This window comes from Rhipicephalus microplus, chromosome 6, assembly GCF_043290135.1.
Source record: "Rhipicephalus microplus isolate Deutch F79 chromosome 6, USDA_Rmic, whole genome shotgun sequence".
In the NCBI taxonomy this organism is placed as follows: domain Eukaryota; kingdom Metazoa; phylum Arthropoda; class Arachnida; order Ixodida; family Ixodidae; genus Rhipicephalus; species Rhipicephalus microplus.
This window is the reverse complement of record NC_134705.1, coordinates 100,291,085-100,314,763: the sequence shown is the minus strand read 5'-3', so window position 1 is coordinate 100,314,763 and position 23,679 is coordinate 100,291,085. Positions and strand designations below refer to the sequence as shown.

Sequence of the window (23,679 nt, the reverse complement as noted above, 5' to 3'; positions counted from 1 at the left end):
TGAAACCACCATATCAGAGCATTCACACATAGGCCACGAATAAAGCACGCTCAAGTGCAGCAGAGCCTAGAACAACTTTTAAAGGGTCCCTGAAATGTTTTTTATATTCCGTTTTTTTTATAAAACCACTACTGGAGCAAATCACTAGCCACCGAGTTCAATCGAAACACCCATTAATAACGGAGCTACGAGTACTAAAAAAGAACCCTCCTTCTCCTCCGCTTCACCTTTCACCCTCAACTCTTCCTTCGAGTGCTCAAGGCCAAGCTCCACCTTCACGGAGCCTGCGTCACGATGTTGCGTGAAACCGCGTACGCGTAAATCCCGCCGCCAATCTGATACCGGCAGTCTGTGCTGCGTGTTCCACAGCCAATCATATCAGCTGGATACGATGATGTTAGTGGGGCATGGCGTGTCGCTTGCTGTGTGGGTGGTTGGAAACGCGTTTGTCCGAGTAGCCTCAATCTGCAGCGATATTGAGCGATGCACAGCTTTAAAGCGTTGTAGTAAAGTACAGCTTAAGCAGAGAGCTCAAATCAGTCTCTAAATGACCCTTGAGGCTTGGTCGACCGTCCCAATGTGTTTGTGAAATACCGTCAAAACCGTTTCAGGGTTCCTTTACGAGCATTGCCTCGCCGCGGTGGTCGAGGGGCTAAGGTACTCGGCTGCTGGCCCGCAGGACGTGAGATCAAATCCTGGCTGCGGCAGCAATATTTTCTCAGAAAGCGAAAATTAAACGTTAAGCCCGACATATCAGTCAAAGAATGAATGAATGAATGAATGAATGAATCAATCAAACAACTCTAGAAGATTGGCCGCGTGGAATTTTCACAATAGTTCCACAGTCTCGGTTGTCTTCACGCAGTCCTTAAATATGAGTAGTTAGTGTAGAAGTACTTTCGCAGTTAAAAGTGTGCTGGTAAAAAATAACATACTCCTCGCAGCTAATGAAAGGGGCGCTCACATATACTTATTTTCGGCAACTCTTGAACAAATTCAGAGCACCGCTATTCTTTCACAATTCAGTGGGCAAATTTATCATTCATATGCGGCAGAAAATGACCCCGGAGCGAACGAAAAACATCACAGACGAAGCGCTCGATTAGTGAATTCTATCGTACATTCGAACTTACAAATGCCGACTAAGAGGCTGCTTTTTTTTTTTTACTGGGCTGAATACTGCGACGCATTTTATTGGCTCTTCAGATTTCTACATGGCACCTTCAACATCGAGCCCGAAATGGCAGGCCCACTGCTGCAGTTCCCGCTGGACCTGTACCGGCGCATGCGCCAGGAAGGTGGCAACGTGGTGGTGTCACCCTGGTACCTGGCCTGCATGCTGGTCACAATGTACCACGGCTCAGGCGGAGACACACGGTCCCAGATAGCGCGCCTGCTCCACACGGACGACGACGGACAGATCGTGGCACGCTTCGACAGCCACGCCAGCCGCCTGTTCTGTCAGGACTTCCACAAGCCACGCCACACACACTCGGGTATTGCGCAAATGCACGTTTTTAGAAGCGCCGAGCCATCATACAATCGAAAAAGGGGCCGCTGAGTTCATTGTAGGAAAAAGATGGAAGCATATTTTCTGACGGCTAATAAAGTAGGCACATTTTTTTTTATCTGTGCGTGGTTATAAAGAAGTGGTGCAACATATCAGTGATGCACAGCTGTCGCTACGTAAAGCATTCATTATCCTTCTGCTTTTCTGTGTGGCTGACTTGCAGTCGTTGCTGCTCGTCTGAGCACGTGGATGATAAGTGTTAAATGAGTGGGCGTGACCGCGGATATTGTCAAGACGACGCAAACGTCGACCGACCTTTGCGACCCGTTAGCTGGTAGTGTGCTGTCTTCTCCATGTTTTTAAAGTTTAAAAGTGTGAAAGCCTCGTTTTTTTAGACAACAAAAGCTACTAAACAGCCCGCATCCTTATTACGATGAAAATAAGTTTTGTGCCCAATTTATTTTTCGTCTTAGTGCGCTGTTCTATATTTGACTGCATTTATTTTCTCTGGTTCTTCTATTTTGTGTCCATATGCGTACTGGTTCTTTTTTTTCAATAATATGGCTGTTAACGTTGCTTTCGGAGTACGGGACATTTTGAATATGAGGGCTCTTTTGCATGTCTGCTTATGCCCAAAGTACACTTGTGAAACACCGAATATCTTGCACGAAACGCTTCCAAGCGCTTACTCAGGACGCGGTAACATGACTGTATAAATCTGTTTTGGACTTTGGTTCGATATAACTAAAAACGAGCGGCCCCGTGAACAACTGGTCGATGACTTACCTGTGTCAGCGTCAGTAGGTACTAGAGATGCACGTCAGCTTGTCTACTGTCTGCCCAAGATTACGCAAAGTAAATGTCAGTGTTGTCAGTTCCCGAGAAATGTTGTGCCTTAGTCAGACATCAGTAGGACGGCTAGAACAAGTTATCTCTCTCGGTTTAAACATAACATGAAATGCTTGACTTTCGCTCGCCGCCCAACTGCCGAAATTCATTCAGGAGTATCCTATGGTTTTAATCCCAGCAAAGTGCGATAAAGTTAAGACACTGTATTGTAATACTGCTTTATTGTAACTGCAGTAAAACAATCACAAAATATTCCAAATGTGAAGGATAATGAACAATGTTGATTCATCTTCGGCTTATTAAATATATCTAGAATATTTTATAGACACAATTACGTTGTTCGTATCGTATGACAGCATACAAACCAAGAAACACTGCTCACCAACTAATACCTTCATTTTGTAGCCTCGAGGTTACTTTTTGAAAAAGTCCTTAGCTGAGGAAAGCGAAAAAACACATAATGAAGTGACAAGGCAGAATACGCACTTGGTAAACTGCCGTTGCCCAGGAATATGTCAACCTTTTTTTCAATGCCTTTACCAATGTGAATGTACAGGACTGAACGTGACGTCCTATGCCGGCCTCTACCACGACGCACGAGTAAACCTTTCCGCCGAGTTCAAGGAGCCCCTCTCCAACCTGGACATTCACTTCCACGTGCAGGACTTCACGGAGAGTCCCGAGCAGAGCAGGCTCACACTGGACGGCTTTCTGCGTGCACTGACGGGCTTCTGCTTCGAGCGTGACATCTTCAGCGGCGACAGCATGGACCTCGACACAGTCGTGATCCTGGCTAGCGTGTTCTGCTTCGGCTCTCGCTGGTTCGCTGTGGGTGGAGCCCAACGCTCGAAAGGAAAGTTCCGTCCCGAATACGCCGGGGACGATCGAGGGGGCGAGGACGTCCCCACGCTGTCTCTGACCGGCAACTTTCGGCACGCCCGCTTCCACAAGGGTGACCCTTTCTCCGGTATCGTGGTAGACCTGCCTTACCAGGACCCCCGGCGGTCACTCGTCATGTTCGTCCCCGCGCCTAACTCCAGCCTCGTCGAGCTCGAGAAGGCGCTCACCGCCGCCACGATCCTGACGTGCCTCGGCCGCCTGGAGCACAGAGGCCTGGTGACAGTGACCATGCCCAAGATGAAGGTGAAGTGCGTCACCGATCTGAAGCGCTACCTGCAGCCCATGGGGGTGACGGACGCGTTCAACGATACGGCCGACTTTGTCAATATGGCGCGCATCGTGGGGCTCAGGCTCTCGGCGGCGAAGCACTTGGCCGTGTTCAGGGCTGGACACAAGGGTCCGAAAGTTCCCTCGACGCAAGCAAAGTTCGTGGAGAAGGCGCGTTCTGCCAGCGGCGGCAAGAACTTGCTCAAGATAACGGTCGATCGGCCGTTCATGTTTGTCGTGCTCGCCCGTGATCCAGATACCGTGCTTTTGCTCGGATCGTTCACGCACATTATCTAAGGTGGCGCATCGGCGCTCTAGTTATGACGTGTTTTTACGCTAATCGCCGGCGAAATAATATAGTCTTTCCAATCCAGTTCTGTTGCGGCTTTTCTCATACAAAACACACAGTTTTGTTTTTAATGGTCTTAGATATTTTCTTAGAAGCAAAGCTTCTCAAGGCGTGGGTTGCCTGTACAGTGTCAATTTTTATGAAAGGAAACACGGGAGCGCGTGGACTGCGCGCTCCGGCGGCTGCTGGCAGCCCGTTCAAGCGGCAGCGAGAGCAACCACAGTTTTTTCGCTTCATCTCGCGGTAAGGAAAACAACAATTCCTTGCTGATATGGAATGGAACCATGATATAGATTGCGAACCCTTCCCCTTTCAAGGCGATTACGTGAGAGCCACTAATCGCCTTGAAGGGGAGGGGTTTATATCTTGCCGTTCCATATCAGCAGCGAATGGTGGTTTTGTTCGCCATGAGATGACGGGAACGAGAGACTGTGGTTGCTCTCGCTCCCACTTGAATGCGCTGCCAGCAGCCACTGGAGTGCGCAGGCCACGTGTCGCCGTGTTCCTTTTCATCAAATTTGACACTGTACATGCTCAACGTATGTAGTTGTAGGTAGCCACCTCAAGTTTAGTCCTTGGAATGTTCACTAGAAGGTGGTACTTTTATTGGGTGAAAAGATGCGAGATTGCGGTGCTTGGAGTGTTAACTAGATGAAGAGACAGTCAGACGCACGGACGGACAGACGGGTGGACAGACAGACTAGTCCCGGTTTACCAATAAACCCCCCAAAGCTTCGCGCCAATCATTATCACCAGATGAACAGATGGACAGACGCACGGACGGACAGACGGGTGGACAGACAGACTAGTCCCGGTTTACCAATAAACCCCCCAAAGCTTCGCGCCAATCATTATCATTCCCTTTGTGGATATGCTGCGATTTTTTAGCAACGTTGAACACTCTCTTAGTTTGAACAGTAGCAAACTACACCGCAAGTGTAATCGTTATTTTGGGAGCATGCCGAAGGGGATAACAAAAAGTTAACCCAAATGATTTGCAAAGAAAATGTGCATTACCAAACGCGCTCTCCGAACTAAGTTGGCTCGAACTTGTAACGCGCCCACAGACCTCTCGCTTTTGTGGGATAACTCAGAGATACATATCTTTATTAAATAATTTCTTTGCGTACTGCAAGCACTTTTGTCTTCTATCTATCTATCTATCTATCTATCTATCTATCTATCTATCTATCTATCTATCTATCTATCTATCTATCTATCTATCTATCTATCTATCTATCTATCTATCTATCTATCTATCTATCTATCTATCTATCTATCTATCTATCTATCTATCTATCTATCTATCTATCTATCTATCTATCTAGTCGCTTAGCCTGGGTGCTCTCGTTATTACCCTTTAACTTGGCGTGAACAAAAATTAGTGTGGGCGAGTAAGATGGTTTGACGAGTATGACGCATGGTCAAGATATGAAAAATGTAACAATCTAGTCGCGGACAATAACAAGCACTTGCCGCCAAACGGTGGCACATACCCGCGGCCGGGTATGTGCCATTGGTATACGGGTATGTGCCACAGATGACTGACAATTAGTATTGTCACATCCTTACGTTTTGTTATCACTCCGTCACACTTTAGGTATAATGTTAAGCGCAAGCCGCGCCTGCAGCGTTCAAGAAGCATCGGCACTGTCGCAGATCATTTTGTTAAGTTTACGAGCGCAACGCGAACATTACAGATTATTCTGGAATTTTGGTCGTCGCCAGCGAAAACATTGGAATATTCGACGGCACATGTGTAACTGCCGACGTGCTTCTCCGCTTGTCAGCTGATCGACGGCCGACGCACTGTACGCCGCTATCAGTGCCAGTGGGTATCGCTGTAATCTGACTTCTCGTGGACTGGCCACAAGTTCGGCCGCATAAATCATTTGATCTTTGACCTAGAGGCTGCTCCCTTCGTCGTCGTCCCGACGCCGTGACGGTAGCTACCGAGGAACGAGAAGAGTACACTTGGCCAATTTTAACGCGTGAGTGTTAAGAAAAACCTATCGGCAGCATTTACCATACGAATTGAAAAGTAAATGTCAGGGTTTCAGCAGGAATCGAACCCAAGCATTCTGCGTGGCAATGAAGCATTCTACCCCAGAGCCACGCCATGTCTCAGTGCTACTTTTCATTAGACCATAATGTTCGTGAAACGTCGATTGTGGTTGCAGTGCTGGCTATTCGATTTTTTAAACATTGCATATGTACTCCTACGGCATAACAGTCACGCTGAGTTAACATCAATTGTAGTTAGGTGTAATTCGCGGAAGTTGTATTACGTAGCAGTGTCCATAGCTGGCCTCCTCGTGAGCCCAAGCGCTTCATATCAGCTTATCACTTCCGGTGTTTTCAATACTCATAATGCAGTTGGCATGCATCGTTGTGCAAATGCAAACTGCTGGTTACATAAAGATCTATAACTGTTCAACATATGACTGTGAGTGAAACATTTATACGCATATTTAGTCATTTTATGACATATAGCTCAATAATGAAATTACAACATTGTCACCTTCCCTCTGCATGCTTCGCATAACGTTGATTTCCAAGGCACGTGGTATTTGCCAAATGTTTTATAATATGATAGGCCAGGACAATTTCACATTACTCAAAGCCTATCTTAACTTGGCTCTCGAGAAAAATTTGATAATATGTATTTTCTTATCTCGAAGTGACACATTGGTCAAGATCGCTTTTGTAGTATGCCCCTGAATGCGACATTGTGGCTCGAATTAAATTGTGACGTTATGTCGTTTGGTGAGCTGTTAGGAGATAACCAAGGGTGCTTCGAGTTTCTCTATACAAAGACGCATCTTTGTACTTTCCTATAGATTGCGAAAATCCTCGGTTACTTGTCAGCTCTTTATTGAGGTTAGATTCACGCAGTCTCTTCAGACTCCTAGTGCAGTGACCTGCGACCATATAACACATTGAAATTGCATAGGTTCAAAGTGACTGTTTTGAATAATGTCACGCAGAGCGGCAGCACCGTGACGCAGCGCAGCAGTAGTAGTAGCAGCAGGAGCGGTCGTAGAGTAGTCGTTGTAGTTGTAATAGTAGTAGCTGATAGATTGATATGGGGTGTTTGACGTCCCAAAACTACCATATTATTATGAGAGACGCTGTAGTCGAGGACTCCGGAAATTTCGACCACCTGGGCTCTTATAAGTGCACCCAAATCTGAGCACACGGGCCGACAGCATTTTCACCTCCATCAAATCGTGGTGATAGTAGTAGTAGTAGTAGTAGTAGTAGTAGTAGTAGTAGTAGTAGTAGTAGTAGTAGTAGAGATTATGTACAAACAAAACAGGGGCATCTATCCAAAGCTGAGTCTCTCCGGCAAGATCGAGCCCATATTACAAAGCTCAACTGGCACGGGCCATCAGTTCACCGCTTTGGATAAGTCATAGCTGATGTTATAGGACTGCGTTAGACACCGGTGCCTCCCATTCAGTTCATGTGCCGTTCGTGTCACCTTCTCCGTGCTCTGCGCGATACTGGCCTCAAATCTCATAAACGCGAAACTTTTCAAATTCACGGGTTGCCAAATGATATTAAGGTCTTCTGGTCTTCTGGTCTATCCAATACAAAACAAACACGAGTTGCATGTAAAACCTTCCAAGGTTCATTCTTTATTTTGTCGTGGAACCGTCTCGTTCACTCGTTTGCTGAGAAGCGGTGCACGCCACAAACAGCCACCTAGTACCATGGAACTCACATTAATAACATGGTGCACGTATTGTCAAAAGAGCGTAAGCGGCAGTTGAAGGCACGAGAAAAGGGCACGCATGTCTTATGAGGAAGCGCTGGTGTTACGCTCTTTTTCCCCCGGGCACAATAACTGCAACAAAAACTTCGTCCCTCTGGCGCGCAATGGCGCTACGTCTGGAGAGATAACACAGTGGCGTACGATTTCGGAGAAAAAGCTTGGGCTTCGAGATGCGGTGTACTGTTCCGCCGATAGGAGGCTGCTCGGGCATCTTCTCAGTTTCTCGCCATTAGCGCTTATTCAAAACAGCGCTGCGGTCAGCTAGCTTGCTGAAAGTTCAACGGTAAGTAAATACTGCATTGTATAACGACCTGGTGAGCATGCCCGGCGCTTTTAAGTGGCATGTTTTTGATCGCATAACTAAGGAAGTTTGTGCCTTTTGACTGGTAGTTTTTGAGAAGAAAGACTTCAATTCCGTAAAAGGCTAAGCCAGAGCTGAAGAGGAACTGTCCAAGAATGCATGAGGTTATTGTACGTAAATTTTAGAGGAATCAAAATAGGTTGACTTCAGAACTCAAAAACGTGACCGACTACTGAACGATGATGAATTGTGTCCTCTCTGCTGCGGCATTTAATGGTGAATGCCTGTTCTTTATTTACAAACTGTAGCAGAGCCAGAATTATTTCTTCGGAAATGACGCGCTGGCACTCTTGGTTCACTGGGTCTAATGCCCCAATGCTAATGAGGCTTCACTCTGTTAGAGACGCCGTATAGTGGAGGTCACTGAATAATTTTGACCTACTGGAGATTTGCTGAGCTTGCTTCCACTGATCAAGCTTCTCGCTTTCATAGGAATGCGGCCACCACGGTCCCGGTGTTTTTCCAGGTCAAGAGTCGAGCACTGCGCGACCGGGTGGGCGTGTTAATATGATAAAGTTGTTATCGTTAAACCATTCCATGAATATAAGTGAAGCCGTGCATGAAAACGTGGTTAAAAACAAGGAGGTCACAACTGTTTCTTTAAAAAAAAAACCTTGCGAAGCTACAAAATATTAAATATATTCAGAGGTGTCCGTATCTTCAACATGGTATATTACCGTAAGTTTGCGCTCAGATTAGTAAGATTACTAAGCGTGATCATGCGACTTGTGAAATCAAAATGCACCTTCAGGTAAATAAATTGTGTAAAAGTACGTATTTTTTGTTTAGGACACTTCCTGGAGTGCCATTTTAGACATTATTGAGAGCTGGCGCTGTACACATCACAAAATGTGCACAACGGTAAAAAAACCTCAAAAAAAAAAGGTCGTCGAGTAATACTATCACTCGTTTACAACCGTTATGCGTGTTTTTCTGACAATAACACAATTTCTTGTTTGCATTACATACGATTTTCGCAGGTTCGTTTCCCCCGTGCGGGATCTGTCAATAAAACGAAAACGATTACAATGGTGTGAGAGCATCGATGGAACGGGTGACTATACTGCTCTCCATGCTCTCATTCACAACCACATATGCGTTTTCAGGTAAGAAAATGCTTCTCTTCTTTGGCCTTCGTCGGAGAGTTGTCAGATTTTGAAGGTCTGATTCGAACATTCCGTTCATTGTATAGTAGCAATCAAGAGGCCCTGCAACACTTTTTGAGCATGGTCAGAAAACGCTGCCGATCGGTAGTAGAGGCTTCCGACAACACACGGGCCAAATATTATAGCACAGCACGTCGCCTGGAACTCACAATATTATTATCAAAATCAGCTTGAAATTGCTTTCTCTTCTATCGACAAATCACCTTATATGCCCAAAAATTACACGTCAACGACCCATCTATCAGCCAGTGGCTGATTTTAACATGGCGCGCTTGCTCGTCAGAGATCGCCACGGAAGGCCGCTACTTGTCCACGCGTGCGCGCCCGATCACACTGAAAAAGCCACACATTGAAAGAAAAAAAAGAAAAAAGTCCTCAAGGTCGCGAAGCGCGCGTGAGTTTTTCTGTGGCCCTGCCATCTCGCCATGCTTAGCTTCCAGCGCTTTCGTTGGGACGAGAGAATAAAGAATCAAATTGCAGCATGCGACTAACCTTTGTAACTCCACTCACACTGGACGGATTGTTAAAAATTTTTTCGGCGTTGAATTTGTGAGGCAATAGGATTTTTCATTGAATTAATTCCATGGTTATTTGAAAAAGTGTTTCAAGGCCGCCATAAAGACGTTAGCATTACATGAAAGACAATAGCACTAGGTCACAATACGACTATAACGCTGTAACATGACATTCACATGAATGACATGCAGGGTTTGTGGTCATGTAATTCGTAGCGTAGACATGTTCTTTAAAAATGAGAGGATTTGCCTAGGACAGAAATCAACTGCATTCTTGAAGGTACTAATTTGGGTTTATTTCGGAGTTTTTGCACATTCTGTAAAAGGAAAGGTTTAGTGTAGTTTCGATCAGCTTGCCAACACACACCGAAGATAATTTTAGTGTTGCGGTGTAAATAGTGCTAAATAAAACATTTAGCGGCAATGCAGACAAAGTTGCAGAGAATATACTTCTCACAGCGGCATTACTAGAACGCCTCCATTCTGTAGTTATGTCATCATACAAGTAGCATTTACAAGTTTTATAAGCATTTCATATTATTAATTTCAGTATCTAATGTTGAGAAAATTGCAAACAATGAGCTCACCCTTATTAAAACCTATACGTCTAAACATGTCGGCTGGTTTAATAGCACGTAAATACTTGAAAGACGTTAATGCAGTGACCAATTTTTCACGGTCTCGTCACAACCACTGCTGAAATGTTTACATTACGGTTCGTCTTCGGCATTTTAGACTGGTGTAATGCGACCTATGACGAACGCCTGGAGCGAGCCATTGCTGGGGCACTGAATGGTATCCAAGAAGTACATGACTCTGAAATGGAAGTCGAAGGTCCAGGACCAGGATCTTTAGGCTTCGATGGTTACAGGGTTATCGGTCTTAGTAGGTTGCGACGCCACGGAGATCTTCGCACACTGTGCGAAAACAAAACACAGGTATGTCACTTGCGCAATGTCTCCCCCTGCAGTTGTTACAATATTTCTTCGGCTGTCTATAAAAGCCATCTCAAATCTAATTATTGTGAATATGAAGGGTGACCTAATGCTTTCAGCGAACGTTACTTTGTTTATTGATTTACAGATACGGCAAGCCCTTACCCAATGCTATTACAGAAGTGGAAAACAAAAAACACAAAAACATAATCACTCGAGAATCATTACAAAATTAACATTTAAAATTGGAACTTACTTGAAACAATCAATCCAAAGTACAACTCTCAAAACGCAACTACGTTAAAATAAAATGAGTGCACGAGATTGTATACAGACAAAAAACTTAGTGAATTACAGATGAAAATATTAGCGTTGTGTTTCAAGAATAAATCAACGGATGAGCATAAAACGGCTACATCGGTCAAGGAATTTCATTCGTTGATAGCTCTTGGAAAAAAGCTATACTTGCAACAATCACTGAAAATAGCAGGAGCACGAATTAGCATAAAATGACGATCTTTAAAAACAGTCGGCATATGTGATGTGCACCTGGTAATTAATAATCAGGTAGAGGTACTTGAGCCTTTCGTATTTTTTTGAGCCTCAATTATGGGAAATTCTTGATGTGCAGATAGTTGAGATGGTGAATCCGTCCACCTATATTTATTTATTACAATTGGGACTGCTAAACACTAAACTTTTCTTCAGTTTTCATGTTGTTTGTAATAGAAAAAAGAATCCCAGACAATTTGAGCGTATTCTCTGATTGGTGTAATAAGTGTTTTATAGGCTAAACATTTCGTTTCTTGTGTTGCAAATGGCAAATGGCGCCTAAGACACCAGAGAGACTTGTTGGCCTTTCCACATACATAATCCATGTGCTGATTCCAGCGAACATCACCAGTGAATATCAATCCAATGTACTTATGTTGCTCAACTCTGCTAAGTTTAGGATTAATATAAAATGCCTATTTTTATGAATTTTTTCTCGAGACTGCAATAACTACAGTTTTTTCCTGGTTTAGCACCATTTGCCATTCTCCACACTACTTATTTGTTTTGTGTACACGTTTTTGAAGTTTTACCTTATCATTCAAATTGTGTGTTTTATTGTACGTGAAGCAATAATCTGCAAAAAGCCTGGTAGAAAAGTCTATTTTATTTGGGAGATCATTTATAAATAGCAGGAACATAAGTGGGCCCAGAACAATAACCTAAGGCACTCCCGACTTGACAGCTGAAACTGGAGATTGAGTGCCACTAATTTCAACATACTGCTCATGAGAATGAAAGTAGGATGAAAAGCAATTTTTATCGGTAGAACTTTACAACGTAATAATAATTTTTTAGTGATTTACAGTGAGACACTTTATCAAAAGTCTTCGCGATGTCCATGAAAATCACATCCGCCTGTGCACAAGAGTTAATAGCTTTCAAAGGATCATGGACTTATTCAATTTGTTGGGATGTTGTAGGTGAACCTTGTCGAAAACGGTGTTGGCAGTTGAATAATAAATTGTGTTCATTTATATAACTCAGTAGATGTTGCGAAACTAAATGTTGATGCAACTTAGAACAAGTGCTAGTGATTGAAACAAGCCGATAGTTTGCTACATTGTCAGTATGACCACTTTTAGGAATCGGAATAACTTTAGCTTTTTCCATTCCTTTGGTAACGAACCACAGAAAGGTGAAGACCTAGACATTATAGTGAGGTGTTTTAAATTCCATTCAGCGTATCTGTGCAGAAAATCATTTGGAATGCCATCTGGCCCATTGCTTTTCTTTAGGGTCAGTTTCAGCGCAAGGTTAAAGACACCCTGTTCAGAAATTTCGACGTCAGTCCTCGGTGTTCTGTCTAGTGGTAATTCAGTGATCAGCGAAATTCCATTATCATCTGTAAATACTGATGTGAAGTATTCATTAAAAACCTCAGCGGTAAAACCCCCCGAAGACTAAGTCAATTGGCGAGCTTTCGTTGATGGAATAACGTACTCCAAAACTTATCGAGGACCTCCTTTATAAGCTTTGGAACTTTGATGCAGAACTATCGCTTAGAACCCTTCACAAGTACTTTCAGCTCCCTACCAAGACGCTGAATTGTTGATTAAAACCGAAAACTGCGATTCTTTTTTTATATTTCTTACGTTTTCGTTTCAACGGAGAACACTGACTGACGACGGGAACAAAGGGAGAAAAACACCATAGCGGCGCTCGCTTGCAAATAAAGTTAAATGAAGGAAACGAAAGAAGATTCTAAACTGAATACCACGTCCTTTCCAATTTGCTTCAATAAACTTTAGTAAAAAGTGAGCTCCTGGGTCATGTGCTTTTCTTTGTGCCCCTGTGGGCAGTGCGTGCTTTCTGATGACGATAAATACATACCAACTCACAAATTTTTTGTTTTGCAAGATCATTTTTATGTATAAAAGATGGATATAAATTTTGTTTACTGTCCAAATTCTTCCTGGGTTGTCTTGCATTCAGGGGCACCTCGGCGAATTGCTATTGTGAAGATAAGCGTGTTCGTCACTGCGAGAATAATTATCACTTTTGAACTCACGAAGAATGCACGCTCTCACTAAAAAAAAAAAAAGTTTACGCTGAAGTCCCTTCATGCCGTACTGTGACAACATACCTTTATGGCAAACCGAACAACAACGTCACTTCGTTCAGCTGAGCAATATTTGTAATTGTTGATCGTGTCTTTGTCTGAGCTTTTCATATGTTTCCTGCTTTCATGTTCATGTTTAAATAGTTACGAAGAAATAATAAGTTCCTCATTTTAGCCTAACACGTCTCAATCTGCGTCACTTAAAGCGGATGATTTTTTGCAGGTTGAGGTTTAACTCATACATAGGCAGTAAGGGATCTTGTTTTATACGTTTCGCAATGTTACTTGCAAAGACGTTCTTCTTAAGTTTGTACATGCTTGTAAATAGGCCTGATGTTTACTCGTGCTGCAATATACGTGCAAATAATAAGCTAAACTGCTTTTTTGTATGCAACGTTTTAGCAAAATCAGCTTTGCTTTACACGTTTTAACAGCCTGTGTAGCCGTTTTGATAGCCATTTTGCCTGTTTCACATCTGCGAATTCGTAAAAGATCTTCGTTAAAAACCTAAATATGTTGTAGTAAGCAGCTGCCAGAAATAGGACAATTATCTATAGAGACACCGAGAAAACAGGTTTTCATAGCTGCGTTCTCCTGTATACTTTGTTTTATTGGAATTACTACCATGTTTGAACTGTGACGCACGCAATGTGTAAAACAAATGGCCTAGAAAAACTATGGAACCCACACAAGTAATGTGGCAGAAATAATAGAAATAACTATGTTGGGCTGTCTTCTAAAAGAGAGAAAGGGGTTGAAATAATAACAGTTGGTGGGAGTGACGTGGTCAAAATGCCCAGCAATATTCAGTCGGTCAGGCTATAAGCAACTACTTGGCAATGTACATCAACATAGAGTTACAACGAAACTCCAAATTTAAAACCTTGCTGTAGTGAACCCATATATTAGAGTGGAAGCCTTGTAATAATTTAAAACAAAGCGAACCTTCATTTTCACGAATTCGACCATTTTATTTCGATTTTTTACCACGCCTATTGTTTTTTCATGACAGAATGTTATTAGTACAGATTATGTTTCCGAAATTAGCATGGCAATATTTTGTGCATTTCTATAATTGCTTTTTATAATTCAGATGAAGGAAATGACTATGTCAATACAGAAGTGTTGCCACATTTAGTTAATAAAATAAGAGCCCATGCAACTTTTTCAATTCCAAGGGCAAATTGCAGCGTGCAATGTTTGCCGTTTTAACTGTTAGTGGGGATACATGTATCTTTTTTTTAGTGTATTGCACCGGAACCAACGAAGAAAATTGACGCCAGACTCTTGTAGAAATCAACAACACGACAGTCTCCAATGCAGGTGGTGAGCTTCGACTTAGTGGCGGAAGAACCCGTGGTCTGCTTGTTCTTGAAGTCGGGTAGCGAAGACAGCCCTTTGGAACTCGCAGCACACAATCTCAGAGTAACCACGCATCTCCGGTTCGTCGCTGGGCCCCCGGATGACAACGGTGTTGAAGCAGACCGAAGGGTTCTGGACCAGTACGATGAGCCTTTTGTTACGACATTACATACTGGGCGTGTCTCAGTGAACGTCGACGATGTTTCTGGCAGCGTGGGCAATGCAACAGTTGGTCTACTGAGACATTTGGCTCTGGCTGCCATTCAAGACTCTTGGGAAGAACTATTTGTGTCACAGTTTGTCAAAATCCTGAAGAACCATTAGTCTGAACCTAAATCAAACAGAAATAACTGGAGATATATGGCACAGGAGTAAGTGGCAGTAGCACTATACTTTATTGGTGCTCACAATAATAGCTGCCAGAATGTTTCATGTTTTGGTCTAACTTTAGGAAAGACAGTTGTGATCTTACAAATATTATTTCGTAGTAATTATTTACACTTGGTGATGTATCAAGAAAGGAGCATGCAAGTGAATTGGTGTCTAAACGGAGAACATTTAGAGAATTTTAATAAGGCCTCAAGAATTTGAGAATTATTTCTCTATCAGTCATTCGTAAGACTGAATGGTAGGCAAATTGTACATTTTCGACTTGATTGAAGCTGCTCCAATTGCACTAGTGAATTTATTCCGGTCAACTGAGTTTTATAATTGTTCTACTTCCAGTATTGTGCTTATTGAGAAATGTATTGACAGACACCTTAATAAATCATTATAGACGTTTACGCTGCGCTCATTTCTCACAGCACAGCAGGTCGCGCGCCCATGTGCCCGAAGTACTCAGTAATCCTGTTCGTTCATACCAGGAACTGGCAAAGATTGTAATGCCCTTCCGGCAGAAATTCCCGGCATAACGTGACCGAAATTGTTTCGATGTTATGCAAATAATCAATATAAGTGCAGCTATTGCGAAACAAGGAAGAAATATAAATCCATTCTCTGTGAATTGTGTTCCTTGCGAGGACCTCAAGGTCAATAAATTCAGCTTGATTGAACTGAAAAATAAAGGCACAAATAAAAATTTCACGTGCCTCCAAGGAGCACTAAAATATTAGCCATGTAAGCTCATCTACGCCGATGAAAAGAACTTCCGCTTTTTATTGCGAGACCACAAGCTATAGTTACTTTTGTGATGACCTTAGAACATAGCCCAGCTCACTACTTTTGACATGTATAAAACAAATGACTAATCAGAACAGAGTTTCAGACTGAGAGATCCGTGTCTTTCATTCAGTTCCTCTGACACGCACCTGTAGGCCAGGTCCTAATTTTTCGCTGTGTAGCTTACACGTGCTGGATAAATGATATCTTCTATAAGGCAGGCTCAAGATCAATGTAGGATATTCTTGGTTGCAGCTGTACCCTGAAGTAAAGATCAGGTGCTTTAGTCACCATGGTGATCTAGTGGCTGAGGCACTCAGCTACTGACGCGCAGGTCACGGAATTGAATCCCGGCCGCAGAGGCTGCAATTTCGATGGAGGCAAAAATGCTTGAGGCTCGTGTGCATATATTTTGGTGTGCGTTAAAGAACCCCAGGTGGTCGTAATTTCCGGAACCCTACCTCACCGCGTCTCTCATAATCATACGGTGCTTTCGAACGTTAAACCCCAATAAATAAAAAATACATAATGAGGCGCTTTGCCCCTGTCAGTTTTGCTAGGTCCTCTTTGGAAAATGTATATTTTTATTGCAGTGTTTAAAATTAAATTTGTCTTCATAGCACTATCTATGGGCTACGGTGACACAGAACATGGATTATCTGTGTACAAAAGCAGCTTTACTGCACAAATAGGATCTTAAATTTTGTGAAACCCAACTGAAAACAACAAAAACAAATATTGCAGTGATGAGTTACAAGTGCGTGACATCCCCTAATTGCTCCAGTGGTACGCCGCAGTGGGTGACTTTATATGATATTGGCCACCTAGACTTCAGTAATGCGATCTTAAAGCTGGGAACGGGGCTTCTATGAGGAGTCGCTGTGGACTGAGACGGTACCATCATCCTCTGAGCTTGTGGCCCAACTTCTCAGCCACTAAGCTTGGACAGCGGGTGCGAATTAATGTCTGTCAAATCAGGTATTACGCCGGACAAGTACAAAATGCAAAGCGAAAAAACACGCCCTCACATAGCCGCATGACTAATACAGCGAGACAGACATCGGAGCTGTAATTCCTACTATATAACATTTGAATGCCAGTCGACCATCACGCCACCTGACGGAAATTGTCCTTCAACGTAACCGTGGGTATACGTGACAAAACGACCATTCACTGTTGCCTTTTTGTGCGAGCATGATGCTTACACAGGATGCGCTTCTGTTCCAAGCTGTGACACGGGGGACGCAACTGCACCCGTCGAGCCCGACAAGGACAAACGTCTACACACAAAGACGTCGTTGCTAATCAAGTGCTTTTTTTTATTCACGAGAGCTTTGCTGCCCTCCAGCGATTTCACACACGTCGTGAAAACAAGTCGCTCATATAAAGGACAGCGGAAATTACCTCTGCGACTCCCTCTCTCTATGCCGCGCTGTAGCGGAGGAACCAAGGGAAGATGAACGTGCGCCAACACGTGAAGACGAGTGATGAAATGACCGCTAAAAAAATCAACAGCTCTAGAACATCCAAGTCGGAATCCTTAAACAACGGCCGTACGTAGTTTGGCCTTGGCAGCGCTGATTCTCTCGTGGTGATTCGTCAAGCCAAAAGTTTATATTTGGACGCTGACTGGCGACGACTTGTGGACGCGGAGGTAACAGCAGCCACGAGTGCCAGCAGCTTGGTTGCTGCGCGTTAAACTAGAGGAAGACCAAATCTTACCTCAAGATTGCATAGGAGATTGCGCCGTGTGAACTTCTTGTGCAGTGGCATCATTCATTTCTGCATTTCTTCTATAAAAGGTAAGAAGATGGTGTAGTTCTCACGAATTTCTGTGTGACATGTTTTTTTTACAACAAGCAGTGATACCTTGCTGAATATCTGGTCATTAAATGTAATTTTGACACTCTTGTAAGTGTACGAGTAAGTATGCTGGAAGTAAGTGTACGCTGGAAGAGAAACTACATGAATTATTTTGACCTGAACTTTCGCCTGTCAATTTGTTCACATAGCACATGCGTGTGAATATATATCCTTGCAGTTTCTTTTTAATAGATGAAAGAGAGTGCAGCTCGCATTATGAAGTAACCAACATTAATGCTGCCAGCTACTACCCAGCAGAAAGAAAAACTGAGCGTTCAAACTTTGGTTAGTTGCAACAATGCAAAAGAAACAAAAATTGCAGTGCAAACACAGTCTGTTTCCCTTATGATTTCGAACATTTAGGAGCTAAAGATTGGCCCTGCTTGTGTGGGACTAGCGGGGTGGCAGTATCTCTGTTAGCGCTCTCTCTACCAGAATAAAGTAGATTGAATAACAATGGCAATGCTTGCCTAAAAAAACAGCTATGAAATGCAGCATACGAAAAGTATACTGTACGTAGGTTTATAAAATGAATTTGTAGGGGGGAGGATAGCTTTAGGTAAAATTCATTTTAAGAAGACTGAGAAATCCCAAACTCAGGTTGGTTACCCATAGCACGACACAATAACTGATACCTCTCATTACGACTGAAATCAAAGCTACGAGGTCCAAAACACAATAATATTGCGATAACAAGGCTGATAGGAGTTATCAAGAAGTACATTTATGAGCAATCATGTTACTAGCTGCCAGGTAGGCTGTGAGCATGTGTTTCAGCACTAGCAAGAATTTCATAGTTGTAATCAGGCTCGCGGCCAGAGAGGGTGGGTGGGTGATGGGTTTATTTTATTTTTTCCCCACCCAAATACGGACGTAGGGGTAGCATCATCAAGGAAAATTATAGAAATCTGTGTTCTTTAATGCCTTTAACAGGTGCCCCTTTCCCCCCAAAGGTTTCTCGCCACGGGCCTGGTTGCATTATTATGCAATGTATTACCGATAGCCCCCAAAGTATTTGGACTAAGAATTGGCTTTGTGTGATGATCCAAGATATGAGTTTTAACTTCGTATTTTGTTTTCAGACATAAAAGATGGCCTTAAGATCAGTTGCAATATGGATACTGCTGACGTTAATGTGCAGCGGTGTGCCAGCTGCTGAAGGTAAGTTGCCTTACATAAATCTTTTTGATGATGCAATAAAGCTTTTTTTTCTTTTCTATCTCATTGCTGCTGCGCAAATTTTGGGACAGGCACTGCGTATTTTTTTATTGCACCGAATAAAATGGTTCCTCTTTCTAAATATATGATGCTTTTCTGCCGGAAGAAGACAAGCTTTGATGACAAAACCACCAGCATCAGGCTTCCTAAATCATGCCTTTCCACGCACAATACATTGCCAACAAAACAGAAATGGTACACAACATCATAGAAATCTTTAGACGAGATATGCCAGCAGTGTATTCAACCTCATCGCTGTGTTTATTTTCACATTATTGTGTTGTCGACAGCACTAGACGGCACACATACGCACTCGAATCTGGGTAGTTTGTCCACTTACAATTTTGAGCCAACTTTCGCGTAACATGTCTGTCTAGGCTTTGCTGCCCGCTCGTCCTCTATGGCCCTGAAAATGAAGCGGCGCTTGAAACACTTTAGGAAGCCTAGGAATGCCGCAACGTGTTTTGAAATGTGAAAATAGCAGCCGAAAGCCTGCCTGAGCTATCACTGTGGTTTGTCTACCACATTCTAGCGTCCGTCATCCACGCAGTCAGCTTGAAGAATTCAGGATGCCGAAACGGCAGATAAACTGTGATGTAATGGATCCTTAAAAGCCCTGACTACCTTATATTAAGTTGCAGGAGCTTGCAGAAGGCAGTGCTATGATTGACTTTCTTTAAAACTTCCTATGCTGAATATATATGTATTTACGTATTTAATATTTATATTTGAAAAGAACGTGAATCTAATTCAAAGAAACTACAAGAGGCATCTGTAAAATGTAGGCTAAAAGAAGGAAATAGCCTGTAGAAACGTGAGCTCCTGGAGAGAACAGATGATCAGCTCACTACATATAACCTGTCAGTACATGTAATCTTCGCCATTTTGTTAGCCTCTTCCGCTTGGTTAAGATAAAGCACATGCACCAGCTTTGAACTTTAAAGTATTCACACCAAAGTGTCAGTCTTATATTGTTTGAGCATTATCAGAACCATGGGCCCCGACTCGTAGAAAATAAGCTTAATGTGTTTGGCATAGAAAACGCCTAAAATATGTCAGATAATACAAGCGCCTATTAGGTGCAAACGTTAGGCGCGAAAATTCAACGATGATAACTACTATCCCACATGCAAAATCTGAGCATCGCTCTGTGCTTTTTTTTACTTCACGACATATGGCTGGCGCGCACAGTCTGGCTTGACACTTTGCAGTTAAAGCGAAGTGGGAGCATGACTGCCTTTCGTATAGAGATCAGCCCGCCAAGCGCGTGGGCGTGGTTCAGAGCAGTTGCCATACGTAGACCTTTAGGACAATGTTCGCAACATTGGCGCCACCTCGTGATCTCGCTCACCACTCGGATTACCTTCTCACATATTCATCCCAGCTACGTGTCCACCCTTCACCTCTGTCCTCCGCATGTGTGACCCTTGAGGTGTCTCTTTCGAGAGACTAATGATGATGATAATATTTTTTCTGATGACACTCACCCACAATGGTGAATGTGCCAAGCACCGGGAGGCATGAAGTTAGAGATAAATACCTATGTGAAACTAATGAAGAAAACAATGTTAACCTTAAGCTAAAAGACGACAGATAATTTAAAATTCTATGGAGCAGGTAGTCAGACTATCAGACAGTATGTTTGAAGGATATTACAGCGGGTTGCAAGCAGTATTGTACACTGGCATGATAAATTTTCTTTTTCATGTAAGTAATCAAACACCGTAGAATGTATATTCTTTTGGCTATAACCTAGTAGCCACCAAATGCAACAATTAAGGTAACCTTTACTTCGTATCCTAGCTTTTCAAAAGCAGTGGCAAGGAATATTTTCTCTGATTCTAACATCCGAGATAGAGGAAAACAAGATATGTTCTATCGTCTCTATTTCATTGCAAAAAGGACAATGATGATGCGCTGAGTCCAGTTTTTAGTAAGTAACAATCAGACTGCGCAATTATCCAGCGAAATCTGGTGAAAGTTACTTCAACAGTTATCATGCTAACCAATCGGCGTCTCTCATAATCATATGGTGGTTTTGGGACGTTAAACCCCACAAATCTAATCAATCATGCAAACAAATATACCTTATTCTTCCTCAACATAATCTCAAAGCTTCATATTTTTCTTGGTTTATTACCCTGGCTACGACGGATGAGGCAAGCACGCGCTCAACGCAAGAAGTGCCTAAAGGCGGCGCTCCAGTATTCTCCTATGCTCCTCAAGGCAGCGACTGGGTCAAAACACCAAATAGTCAAAATATCAAGATTCCTCCGCTGCGGCTTTTTTGAAATTAATGTGGGTGTTTCGGCCCGTCATACCGCAAAAATCATCTAAACAGAGAAGAGAGAATGTCTGTAGAATTCCAAGCAATCCCTCTGGAAGATGCAGTGCTGCTGTAACGTTATTCGCCGTAATCGTATGCTGAAGCTCAGCTGCGACATAATAAACTAAAAGACCATGCTGGAATCGACGAATCAAAAATGTAATAGAAGGCCGTAGCATTAGCGCCAATTATATAATGAATGTCAGAGTCCAAAGCTACTTATTCATAACCTAAAGATTCTCTACGTGAATTATACCACAAAATGAAATAAATCAAAGTTCCTTCCTTATGACGTGTATTACGGTAACGTAAGTGTGGTTTTTCGGGCCAAAATACTTAAACAAGGATTTGAAATTTAACCAAGCTTTTAAAAAAACAGCAGTGAGAATTCTACACGTGACTGTGGTGTCAAGCATTCAAAGATGTTCTGTTCATGCAGTACTAACACTGTTTATCGCTAACTATTGATGTGTGGCCACACCTTTAATGACCAAGCGGGGTGGTGCGTTAATAGTCGCCGCAGAGGACATCACTGCTCGCTCAAGTTTGAATCGTAAAGCCAGCTTTTGAATGCAATGTGGCAGCCGAACTGCGCTCCCGCCTTTAAGTCATCCACATTCCTGCGCTGACGCGCAGATCAGACGGCCTGGGATACGGTGAAAGCTTACCACATAAAAGGCATCTTAATATATGCGTTGGTGAGCCATACCTTTTCTTATTTACATAAAAGGATCGGTAACATTTTTGCGCCTGCATAGCTCGTACCCCGCCATGGTGGTCTAGTGGCTAAGGTACTCGGCTGCTGACCCACAGGTCGCGGGATTGAATCCTGGCTGCGGCGGCTGCATTTTTGGTGCAGGGGTAAATGCTGTAGATCGTGTGCTCAGACTTGGGAGCACGTTAAACAACCCCAAGTGGTTAAAATTTCCGGAGCCCTCCACTACGGCGTCTCTCATAATAATAACGCGGCCTTGAGACTTTAAACTCCACATATCTATCTACCTGCATAGCCCATTTTGTCACTTTTTTTTGGAGAGGGGGTAAGTCAGATGCTCTTCTTGTTTTTAACAAATATTTTTCACTTTGTGATCAGCCCTCGTCCTCACAGCTTTTTTTATACTCTACAAGCTTTACAGTACTAATACGCACATTTGTCTAAACGTCATCAATAGACTACATTTTACGCTGTCATTTAATTATCGTTATACCCGGTAAGGCCACGAAGGCATATTTCGCGAAATGACTTGCAATTATTGTCTTTAGGTTGAATCAGTTAGTGTTAGTAATATTATTAGGCGTTTCACGTCCCAAACGCCACGATGTGACTATAAGAGACGTTTTTATGAAAGGCTATGGATATTTCTATCATAAGGTTATCTTTTAAAATGTGGTGACCACAGCCGGGATTCGATCCCGTGACCTTGGAGGCAGCGGTAGAGCTCCCAAATCCCTAGACCACCATGGCGGTTGAAAAAAGGGGCCAGTGTAGTTTGACCAAATAAAGCCGAGAAAAGACAGTTTCTTCAACAAACCCATCAACAATTTTGTTGATGCGTATGGCTGTTTTTTTTTCATAGTAAACACTCAATATAAAGTGCTGTTCCCATATTGAACAATAGAAAGGTCACCTTATGATCGTCTCGTTTCTCCATTGCAGTTGAGTGCAAGTTCCACGATGAACACCTGGAGCGTGCCATCAACTCTTTCATAGAGAAGCTTCCCGCCGAGCGTTCAGAGACACCCGATAAAGATTCAGAGACACCGGAAGAAGTCGACATCATCGAATTTAAATTCTTCGGTCTCAACTCCTTCAGACCTTTCGGTCCGTTCCTGACCTTCTGCAGGGACGGCAGCAGGTTCGTCCAGTTTGACATGGTGAACAAGAGGCCCCTTATTCTTGCGGGAACGATCAAAGGCAACGATAGCAGCACAAACGAACTCCTGAGTCGGGCCCTGTTGGTTCGCTTCACAGCGCAGTTTGAAGTGGAAGGCACTGGAGAGGACGTGAAGATTCATCCCACAGTGAACATGCCGGTGTCCATGGTCGGTCTTTCTATGCTTCTCAAGACCGTCGACAAAGAAACAAAAGAAGACATTGGTATCATTCTCCACTCACCGAAACCGCACTTCATTCGTGGCCTCTGGCATGGAATGCTCTTTAGTGAGCTGGACAAGCTTTTTGGAGAAATTTTGCCAAAAAATAAACGTGTTCCTGGTCTGGCACCGTAGAAAATTTATTGTGCATGCATGATTTTTTCCCAAAAAACTCATCAATGATGCGATATACAGGAAATAGATAAAGTAATGTCCTTATCACATACAGATGATATATTTCGGAAAGTTCTAGCAAACAGAGCTTTGTTAGTAGACAGAACGAAAACCAATGAGAGGTAAACGTTCCTCTATTTTAGGAATTTTTATTCTACGTGGTTCTAACCTACCCCAAGCGGGATTAAGAGAAACGTCTACCCTCCCACAGCCTCGCTTTTTTCTTGAGTTTTTATT

General features: G+C 43.0%; 3 protein-coding genes across 4 annotated transcripts in view; all 3 read left to right on the top strand.

Moving 5' to 3' along the window:
• LOC119185050 (iris) overlaps positions 1-3,899 on the top strand; it is a 32,183-nt gene extending 28,284 nt beyond the window's left edge. Inside the window, exons 3-4 of the mRNA XM_075866280.1 lie at positions 1,207-1,496; positions 2,916-3,899. Of these exons, the coding sequence (XP_075722395.1) occupies positions 1,207-1,496; positions 2,916-3,823 (1,198 nt within the window). The 3' untranslated portion in view covers positions 3,824-3,899. The remainder of the gene's footprint in view (positions 1-1,206; positions 1,497-2,915) is intronic.
• A 1,726-nt stretch (positions 3,900-5,625) lies between these two features.
• On the top strand, positions 5,626-15,391 carry LOC119185049 (uncharacterized). Of its 2 annotated transcripts, none has more exons than XM_075866279.1 (4): positions 5,626-5,866; positions 8,995-9,120; positions 10,431-10,633; positions 14,568-15,391. In XM_075866279.1, exons 2-4 carry the CDS (start codon positions 9,060-9,062, stop codon positions 14,928-14,930), a joined length of 627 nt encoding a protein of 208 aa, XP_075722394.1. In that variant the 5' UTR covers positions 5,626-5,866; positions 8,995-9,059; the 3' UTR covers positions 14,931-15,391. The 2 variants fall into 2 exon arrangements, with proteins under 2 accessions (XP_075722394.1, XP_075722393.1); XM_075866278.1 differs by lacking the exon at positions 5,626-5,866 and adding an exon at positions 7,404-7,936.
• A 1,879-nt stretch (positions 15,392-17,270) lies between these two features.
• Positions 17,271-23,407, top strand: LOC119185048 (uncharacterized). The gene is made up of 3 exons (XM_037434182.2): positions 17,271-17,569; positions 18,713-18,791; positions 22,832-23,407. The coding sequence occupies exons 2-3, from the start codon at positions 18,722-18,724 to the stop codon at positions 23,401-23,403; spliced, it is 642 nt and encodes a 213-aa protein (XP_037290079.2). The 5' UTR covers positions 17,271-17,569; positions 18,713-18,721; the 3' UTR covers positions 23,404-23,407.
• Positions 23,408-23,679: the final 272 nt, after the last annotated feature.